The 10728-nt window shown below is 37.1% G+C and overlaps 1 protein-coding gene across 1 annotated transcript in view; it reads left to right on the top strand.

The window, feature by feature from the left end:
- LOC307129865 (NACHT, LRR and PYD domains-containing protein 3-like) overlaps positions 1–10728 on the top strand; it is a 119674-nt gene that overhangs the window by 99074 nt on the left and 9872 nt on the right. Inside the window, exons 12-13 of the mRNA XM_079822655.1 lie at positions 200–370; positions 3626–3796. Of these exons, the coding sequence (XP_079678781.1) occupies positions 200–370; positions 3626–3796 (342 nt within the window). The remainder of the gene's footprint in view (positions 1–199; positions 371–3625; positions 3797–10728) is intronic.

Below are 10728 nucleotides of genomic sequence, written 5' to 3'. Positions count from 1 at the left end.
TAATTACAGTAACATGAGTAAATGTAATTGTGATTTGAAGCACAGGTGTTAAAAGCTTTTTAAATGTCTTTATTTTCATGAATGTGATAAATCTTAAATTGAAATGTAGACATTTTAATAGTATGATTAAAATTGTGATTTGTACCTGTTGATCTGATCTGATCTGAGAGAGTGAAGAGTGTGTCATTGTTCTCTACAGGTTGAGGGATTGTGGCGTCACAGATGAAAGTTGTGCTGCTCTGACTTCAGCTCTGAGATCAAACCCCTCACACCTGAGAGTACTGAATCTGTCTGTGAATAAAATAGGAAAATCAGTGACTCTTCTCTCTGCTGTACTGGAGGATCCTCGCTGTAAACTGGAGGAACTGTGGTAAGATTATATTTGACTCTCACACATGAATCACAATGTAAAGTATATTTGAAGTGTTCAGTCTCTTTCTGCTGCTGTGAGTTCAGCTGACTCCTCAGTAACATGAGGGGAGGGGTACTCATAAAAATAGTGGTTAAAAACCTTTTTATAAATCATAAATTCAGATATTTATTCATTTTAATGTGTAAAAAGTATTGATATTAAAAGTTCATTATTTGTACCTGATTGTATGTTTTTATTCATAGTGTGATTTTTGAGGAATTGTATTGAATCCAGTTAGTGTTGTAAGCAGAAATCGAACCGTGCATGAGGGTTAAACAGACTTGAGCGCAACAGTCAGAACTGAGAACAGTGCAGTTGTGTTCTTAGATAAGATCAAATATTGAATGCGGTTGTTGAAAGAGGTAGAACAATAATGAATTTGAAGAATTAAAATACTGAAAAGAAAAATGAGAAGGGAGATTCATTGACTCAATGTAAAGCAAGGAACACACCAAACCGACGCCGACCAGCTAGTAGCGACGAAAGCAGACTGCAGAGTTGGCTCACGTTGGCCGTGTCTGGGTCCAATGTTGCCCTGACCCACCAAGCAGACGCTCGACATCCGACGGCCAAGTAGCACGTCCCTTCTACTCGGATCTAAATAAGATCTAAGGAAGATGGTGTCAAAATCAGAGAAAAATACATTGGGTCTCATTCACTATGCATGTGTAAATCTGCGTTTTCATGAGCAAATCTTGATTCACCAAAAACTTCCGTACTAAAATTTATTCTAAATTTACCAAAGAATGTAGGAACAACTGGAACCACTCGTGCGCAAAAAACACTTTTCTGTGTGGCCTTAAGAAGTTATATTTCATCTTAACACGACTATATATTATATTATTATTTATTATAATACTATTTAATTTAATCTTGCATATATTTATAAGAAAGCTGTGTTATAGCTTCAGCGGCGAGGTTTCTCTGAATAACGCAGATATACGTGTGTGTGTGCAGCTGCTAATGAGAGTCTGTAATCTGGGTGCGTATAAAAGGTGTTTATTGTGTTTGAACTGGTTTTAAGAATGGCACACCTGACATTGTTCGAGGATCTGGCGAGAGAGTCTGCATATGTTTGACCAGTGACGAAAGGCTGTAAAGGAAAGCCCTTATATGGAGATGGTAGGGGCGTGTTATATGCAAATAACTATCCTTGTGCAGCGGCTGCTCATTTAGATTAATACTCCAAATCCACTAACATCAGAACAAGATTGAGAATAAATTCATGTGTGTATGTGTGTATGTGTGTGTTGTGAGTTAGGCAGTGTTTTTTCGTGAGAAGTTCTCCTGTGCGTACAAATACTAAATCCATGCAATTATTAGTGAATGAGAACCAGTGTCTATGTTTTGAAGGGTTTGAAGAGGAAATCGTTGCTGGTCAACTCTCCAGCTCAGACAGATGAAGACAGATTTAATTTTAGTGATTTATAGTTTCTTACAGTCTACTAATGAAAAAAAGGGGTGTTGAATGGTTATTTTTCTGTCTTCATTGATTCAGTAAGATTTTTAATGAGACAAGAACGGGGAAGATTTTGATTCAGATTGAATCATCTGGAAAGAATGTTGTAGATGAAATGTAGCGCTTGCATAACAAAATGAAAATGATCAAATAACTAGTTTGTGTTTTTTGCTTTGCTCTCTCCTAGCAATGAGTATTTATAAAATCTCATCTATTCATTTAAAGGGGTCGGAAGGTTCCGCAAAAAGAGCATAATTATGACTTAAAAAAACAGATGTACTGTGTCATTTGTTCACCAAATTGCTCATAATATACAAGAAAACACTGTTTATCTCCTGCGCCGACCTTCATCCTCCCTTCCCGCCGACATCTGGTGCTGTCGTGAACTGTATGTGAGTGTTGTCTTGTGTGCTAACGGCAGCTTTCCCGCGAGTGGGCGTGGTTTTAGCGCAGACAGCGGACACGCCCCCAGCGTTTGTGAGCAGAGAATGCTGCTTATTTTTTCAAGATTTTGATTAGCTATTTTATTTACTTGGCGGATTTTTTTATGATTCATATTTGGCTGGGTGGTTAATAACACATTTGTCTGTGGTGTGACAAGCTCAGAACACATTCTTAATTTTGACTTTACAGGGACTTTAAACAGACTTGATTTTGGAGTTGACTGGGATGTAGTGACTGTTTTCAAAGGTTCACCAAGGCTGCATTTTATGTTATTAAAATACCCCCCAAAAAATTAAATGTAATTTATTCCTGTGATCAAAGCTGCATTTTCAGCATCATTACTCCAGTCTTCAGTGTCACATGATCCTTCAGAAATCATTCTAATATGATCATTTGCTGCTCAAGAAACATTTATGATTATTATCAATGATGAAAACAGTTCTTTATTTTTTTTTCTCCAAAAGAACAGTTTTTATCTGATCACAGGAATAAATTGCATATATTCAAATAGAAAACAGTTATAAAAGTAGTTATACAAAATAGTTATTTTAAATTGTAAATATATTTCACAATATTTCTCTATTTCTCTTAAAAAATTACAAAATCATATTGGTCTGAAACTTATTTTGACCGGTATAGTGTAGCCTATGTTAGTATTATTTCCTTCACATTCATGTTACAAATAATACTGACACAAAGAATGAGGAGATTTAATGTTAATGGACACTATAGTTTACTGTTACTTCAACTACAACTTTTTTAATATTTTAAAAATATATTAAATGTTTAACATGTTGTAAAGTGTTTCCCATTTGACTGCATATTCAATCATATTATTTCCTTTATGTTCATGTTGTTATAAATAGGAACAAGTGAAACATGTTTCTCTGAATGAAAACAAAGAGGACATTTATAAAGTATTTCTAAAATAATAGGTTTAAAATGAATTTAAATGGCACATAATAAAAAAACATGCAAACAACAAATAATCATCTTAAAACACAAAAAAGTGTGACTCTTAAGCCCATATGGCGTTTCTGCAGAAAGACTTGAAAATATAAAAGTCTTTTCATCCCTGAAAACGAAATCAATACGTTTTATTAATTAATATTTATTTAATATTGCAGCTGGATACTATTGGTTGTAAACGCTGTCATTAACTAAAATAGATTTAGCATTAGACAAAAATACAGATCCTGATCCATCAAACTTATTGATTTGTGTTAAGTTTGTACTTTCTGTTTAATAATGATTTACTGCTGAACTGATCTGAACTGAGAGAGTGAAGAGTGTGTCATTGTTCTCTACAGGTTTTGGGATTGTGGTATCACAGATGAAGGTTGTGCTGCTCTGACTTCAGCACTAAGATCAAACCCCTCACACCTGAGAGTACTAGATCTGTCTGGGAATAAAATATCAAATTCAGTGACTCTTCTCTCTGCTGTACTGGAGGATCCTTACTGTAAACTGGAGGAACTGAGGTAAGATCATCTCTCTGATAGTCACACGTGTCTTTGTCCTTTGTCCAAAACATGTCCTTTAATGTACATTTTTGGACTAAAATCATCTTGTCAAATAAAACGTTATGTTAACACACTAAATCTCAGCACAAATGACTCTGATGACTGAAGATGAAGTTAATTTTACTCATCTTGATCACATCGCATGACATTTACTGAAGGTTCAGTTGCTTCTGTTTAGTAACTCATTTACTTGCCTCTGTCTGTGTTAAAGTCTATTTTCATCTTATTTTTACTTGTTTTGATCAATCCCATGAGCTCAGTGTGTTCTCATAAATGTCATGATATTTATGAAATTCACTCAGTTTCAGTCAATCTTGAGTGCCTATAGAGTAGTATTGCATGCATCATATCTCCGAAAAGTCTTTAGTTGTATTATATTTATAAAAGAAAGATACGCTGTACAGAGTCTTTCCGAATAAAGCGGAGCAGCTGGAGGCGTATCATCTGCTAAAGAATCACGAGGGTGCCGCGCAGCTGCGTTGAGAGTGTCTGAAAGCTCCCTTAAATGTGGAAAAAACGTTATCCTGTAAACCATGGAGATCAATCAGATTTAGCCATACATATATTATCCAGAATGAGATCTAGAGGCTGAAATTGAACAGGAGCAGCAGCAACAACGTCTATAGCAGGAGGTCTCAATGGTATGCACTCTAACTGTATGTGCTTATCGGCTTGTCAATGCGAGTTTTACAACATTTATGTGAATGTGTTACGACCGCTAGGGTTCAGCCGTAACAGAAAAAGGAAGAGAGTCCACACCAGAGAGAATTCTAAATAATACGTTTTTATTTACAAAAATAAGGGTTTAGCGTCAGGGGCAGACAAGGCCAAAATAACAAACAAAACAAACTTCTTTTAGAAACTAATTTACCTATAACAAAAATAAAGAAAACAAAATACAGTTAGCTTCCCTATCTCCCTTTAACATAAACAAAGGTTCAAAATGAGGTATAAATAAATTGGCGTCAAACCCCCTACATCCCTTAATTAGACAAAACAATGTTTAAAGAAAATAGATATAACATTGAGTGGCAAATAAATCAAGATATATTACCAGGTCAAAAATCAAACAAACAAACAAACAAACAAACAAACATCAGGAAAAACTGGAGAATCAAACAAAGGCTCACCAAATAAACAAACTTCATAGTTTCACAGAAATACTATCAATCTCTCTGATAAAAATCTCTAATTCAAACGAAGCCAAAAAACACCACGTACGACGACACACAGAATGTCATGAAGACCGACGGCACAAAATGGCATGAAGCACTGAATGAGTGTTTGGGGCGGTCCTTATGTCTGGATCAGGTGCTTGGCTGGACCAATCACAGTCTTCGGGTGATTAATAGATGAAACACCAATCTGCAACACAAACATACATCTACACACAGAGATAGACCGTATACACAAAGCTAGTTGATAAAATAAAATAACTTCAAGATCATAACAGTATGTTTACTCATTTTTCATGAGGACATAATTTGGTTTATGTACTATTGTAGGCTATGCAATTTAACGTGTAAAACGCGTCTATCGCGCCGCAGGACCTCCAGACGTGCGTCAACGAATCTTTACATTGACTTAACATTGAAATAATTTGCTCCAGATGCTCTATTCACGTTTGGTGTGAACGCAGCATTAGGGCCCCGTCGCGCACGCCCTTCCAGGAGAAGAGCCCATACAAGGACATTCTGCCATTGTTGACGTCACGCAGACCCATATTTGAAAAAAGCTTTCTGACAACTTGGGACAAACCAGAAGGAATATTTTTGGCACAGAAATAGTCCATCAAATGTTAAACCTTTTTTGTGAAACTTTGTCCATGGGAATCCAAGTCTTTAACAGTGTAAAAAGCTCAGTATGCATGAAATAGCATTTCACCCCCCTTTAAAGGTAAATAGTGAGAATCAACACACTGTGTACTGAAGACTGTAGTATGCACTGATTACTATTACGATTCTCAATCACCTTTCAGAACTATTTACTCAGTTGATGTCCAATGATTAGAAGAGGAGTAAAGAGGCCAGAGTCATGGATCAGTTTCACTCAATGTATTGATTGGTAAAATGAAAGAATGATTTATTTGTTCACAATGTCAACAAAATGCAAGTAAATAAAACGGCATAGGCCTACGGAAAAATAACCAAACAATATAACTCTATGCTTTGATTCAAAAGATACGATGATATGATGAAATTAGGCAGTGACGTAGTGGAATTAAGTCTACTCAGTCTTAGCAAGTCCCAAGTATTCCAGAAAAAGTCCACTTAATGAAAGGAGGGTGCAGATATCCTCAAAAGTCGATCCTCATAGGAGATGTCATCACATTGGAATTCAAACAGGCGGTCACACTTCAGTATGTATCCTTCTCTGGTCCTGATAGGCTTAATGTGATGAGATATTAACAGTGAGGCCTGTAGCTCTCTGTGCAGCGGTGTTCAGTGCGCATGATGGGTGTGTGTATATGTGCAGAGCATGGTCAGCTGGATAAACATAAACGTGGTTCTACAATGAAACAAACAAATCTCGATTAGTTTCGTGATATGATTCGTACAACAAAGTGCTGCGTCATTATCACAAATAACAGAGACATCGTAAACATATGATAAATGCATGATATAGCAGCTGTTCTTTTACAACTTAAGAAATATCTTGTTGATTCATCTAACAGCATATTAGATAATGATTATTAGACTGAATAATGAAATAGAACACTTACAGTCTGCAATGACGCACGTAATGGTATTCACCATACAATTCCACCAACCAACGGAGCAATCACACAACATTGACCTCCCATCACATCTGAAAATGCCAAACTGCTCAACATCTGACTCTATGGTCATTCTATAGCTTTAATCCTTAATCCACTTGGCTTTGTTTATTTAAAATGATAACACGCACTGCATTTCTTCCTTTTCCTTCATTGCCATATATCTGATATCACGTTATTTTCACAGAATTCACGAAACTTCCGATTAAACTCTGCCTACTCGGCTGACGCAACACATAAACAGAACGCTGTACAACTATTATAATGAAATAATTTTAACTTGAACATGGCCTTTTGCACACACTGGTTTACAGGAGCATCAGAGTTTCAGCCTTTTTTCCTTCAAGAGCAGTTTGCTTTCTTCTAATATCCTGAGCGAAGCATTATTTAAGGAAATTGATGAAAGTGGAACACAAACATCAAATACCATAAAACTGAAGGTAATGGTTGATGATCCAGAGGAAATGAAGCTTATTAACATGATCTCAATGCATGTGTAGACTGTAGTTCTTACTTGAAGACTTTTAATATCTCTATTGAGTTCATCAAACATCTATTCAGTTTATAAGCTGCCAGATGAGACCAAAACATGACATAATTATGTGTTTGATCACAAGAGTTAATAAATGATTTGTAATGGGGACACGTGGGTCCTGTGAAGCCAATGTCCTCCTGTATGAGTGTATTATAGGTGTAAGAGACTGTTTCTCCAGTCAGATCCGTCCTTATATCATTATCTCACATTCATGTGTGTGTGTGTCTGTTAAGTGCTGAAGCACATGACAGTTTCAAACAGCTCCATTGAACATCAGCATAAATCTCATTCTAAAGCAAGAAAGCAAACTCACTACATTTGCTGTCTGAGAGGATTTCATTGGGAATGTGACTCTGAGGGTTTGTTAGTGTCTCTACAGTAGCAAAAAGAGTGCGCGTTTTGTTTATGTTTCTGTTTATAATATTTGAAAAGGTCTGTCTAGCTTTGCCTAGTTCCACATTGAATGCACGAAGACTGTCTTTATAGATCTTATAATGGACTACAAGTTTTGTCTTTCGCCACATGCGTTCAGATTTCCTGCATTGTCTTTTCATTAATTGCACTGCTGTTGAGTTTCTCCAAGGTGCTTTTTGTTTGCCACTCTTTTTTCTGACTTTCACAGGAGCAATATCATCAATTACACTCTTAACTTTTGAGTTAAGAGTCAAGGAGAAAATCAACAGAATCTGCTGATATGCTTGTTGTTAGAGATATAGCCTTCATAAACAGCACACTAGTGTTCTCATTTAAGCATCTCTTTTTGACAGAGACAGATCTAGTTTCAATGGCAGGAGAGATTGATATATCAAAGAAAATACAGAAATGATCAGACAGTGCCACATCCTTAATAACTATTGATTAAATGTTTAGACCCTTACTGATAAGTAAATCTTGAGTGTGTCCACGATCATGTGTGGGTCCGTGTACATGTTGTGTCAAATCAAAAGTGTCAAGAACGGTCATGAGATCTTTTGTTGTACTGGATTCAGCATTGTCAATGTGAATGTTAAAATCCCCAGCAATAGCAAAACAGTCATACTCAGATGTGATTGCTGATAACAGCTCTGTAAAGTCATCAATAATAAGGCTGGACAATATTTTGGAGGTCTGTAAATAATGATAAGCAGGATGCGTGGAGCACCTTTTAGCACAATGCCCAGATATTCTAGAGACAAATAGTCACCAAATGATACTTGCTTACATTGATAGACATCTTTAAAAAGAGCAGCGCCCCCCCCACCCCTCCTGACTGCTCTGCAGACACCCATAAAAGTAAAGTTAGGAGGGGCTGTTTCATTGAGGATTGTTGCACTGCTGCTGTCTTCTAGCCACGTTTCATTTAGAAGCAAAAAATCTAGGTTGTTTGTGGTTATTAAGTCGTTGACTAGAAATTATTTGTTTTTAAGTGAACGGATGTTTAAAAGTGCTAACTTAAAAGTATTCATTTTTATTTTTTTTCCCCACAGTAATCTTAGTTTGACAAGTAACAGGCAGCAGATTAGATAGGTTTGCCATACGGCCTGAGAAGGCCTTAGACTTTCTATCTCGTAACAGAACAGAAATAGAGAAAGAGACAGGCACACTGGGTTCACGCTTGTTTTGTAAACATTTGGTAAGGTTGCTGTTGAAGTTGCGAGGACCCAAAACACATCACTGCGAGCTGGTATCTGTTGTTTTTGCAGATGGAGGAGGGTGTGTGCCCTGGCGTTGTGACCGAATAAATCTCACAGGAGGAGGGGCAGAGCGAGCTGGGCCCAAAGTCTTTGGTGGTTGTGGGGCTGGACACTCTTTGGTTGATATCTGGGGGCTCGCAGCGATCGAGTGTGATTGTCTGGTTCCATTATAAACAAAATCAATTTTCTCTGTGAAGCTCAGAAGCGGGGATGCTGTAGAGAGGAATAACATGTCTGGTGAGGGGGGCTGTTGCTCTGGTGTTACCGGAAGCTGCAATATGTTATCGTCCGGTTCATGGAGTGACTTAGACATTTCTTCCAGCTTATTGCTCATACCACATATAAGGCGTAAAAGTTCACCAGTCTGACCCCCGATGGTCCCCATTTTTACCAGTGCCTCCACAGACTCCACAGTCTGGGCTGAGATGTTACTGTTAGTGCCTCGATCTGTGTCACTTGGAGCAGTTCTAATCTGTCACAGTCTGTCTGTGGTGAGCTCTGAGGGCGGGGCTCAGCTGGGAGTATGTTCAATTCAATTCAAATGTATTTGTATAGCGCTTTTCACAATACACATTGTTTCAAAGAAGCTTTACAGAAAGTGCATTTCATAAATGTACATTGAAAAATGTTAGAAAGAGAATGTTAAATATAAATGTTAGAAAAAGTTAATCAATCATGTATTAATTTAGGCCATAACAACGCTGGCGTTGAGTCGTCTCTTCACAGGTGTTGGGGCATCTGAAGTCTCTATGAGAGGCTGGATACAAACTGGAGCTGACAAACTATTTACCTCGGGACTAGTGTCCCGAGATAACAACAGAAAAGCAGATGGGAAATAATTAGCATAGATGCTGTTCAGAACATTAAGGATTTTGATCCGATTTAACTGTAGTATAAAAGGTTATTATAATGTGAATGCTTGGCTAAAGAGATGCATCTTTAATCTAGTTTTAAACTGGGACAGCGAGTCTGAACCTCGAACAATATCAGGAAGACTATTCCAGAGTTTAGGAGCTAAATGTGAAAATGCCCTCCCTCCTTTTGTGGACTTAGATATCCTAGGAATGACCAGAAGCCTCGAGTTTAGTGATCTTAAAGAGCGCGATGGATTGTAGGGCAATAGAAGATCCGTTAAATATACTGGTGCTAAACCATTTAGGGCTTTATAGGTCACTAGCAATACTTTGTAATTGATTTGGAACTTAATAGGTAACCAGTGTAGAGATGATAAAATTGGTGTTATATGATCATATTTTCTTGACCTAGTAAGAACTCTAGCAGCTGCGTTTTGGACTAACTGTAGCTTGTTTATTGATGATGCAGGACAACCAGCTAATAAAGCATTACAGTAATCTAGTCTCAAGGTCATAAATGCATGAACTAACTTTTCTGCATCCGAAATAGATAGCATGTTACGTAGCTTAGCAATGTTTCTAAGGTGGAAAAATGCCGTTCTTGTAACATATGAAATATGATTTTCGAAAGACAAGTTGCGGTCTAATATAACACCCAGGTCTTTTACTGTAGCGGATAAAGTGACAGGACATCCTTCCAAGTTAAAGTTGTATTGTGAGAGGTTTTGTGGGCAGTTTTTTGGACCAATAAGTAATACCTCTGTTTTATCTGAATTTAATAGCAGAAAATTACACGTCATCCAGTATGTAATATCTTCAACACACGCTGTCAGTTTAGATAATTTAGCGTTTTCATCTGGTCGTGATGAAATAAATAATTGAGTGTCATCAGCATAACAGTGGAAATTGATTCCATGTTTTCTTATAATATTACCAAGTGGCAGCATATATATTGAGAATAGCAGAGGGCCTAACATGGATCCTTGCGGCACCCCATAGTCTACTGACATTATCTTTGATTTTTCCCCATTTAGACAGACAAAATGGTAGCG

Source organism: Gobio gobio, assembly GCF_949357685.1.
Source record: "Gobio gobio genome assembly, chromosome: 8".
Lineage (NCBI taxonomy): Eukaryota > Metazoa > Chordata > Actinopteri > Cypriniformes > Gobionidae > Gobio > Gobio gobio.
Note: the sequence above shows the minus strand (reverse complement) of the source record. Positions and strands in the feature narration are given on the sequence as shown.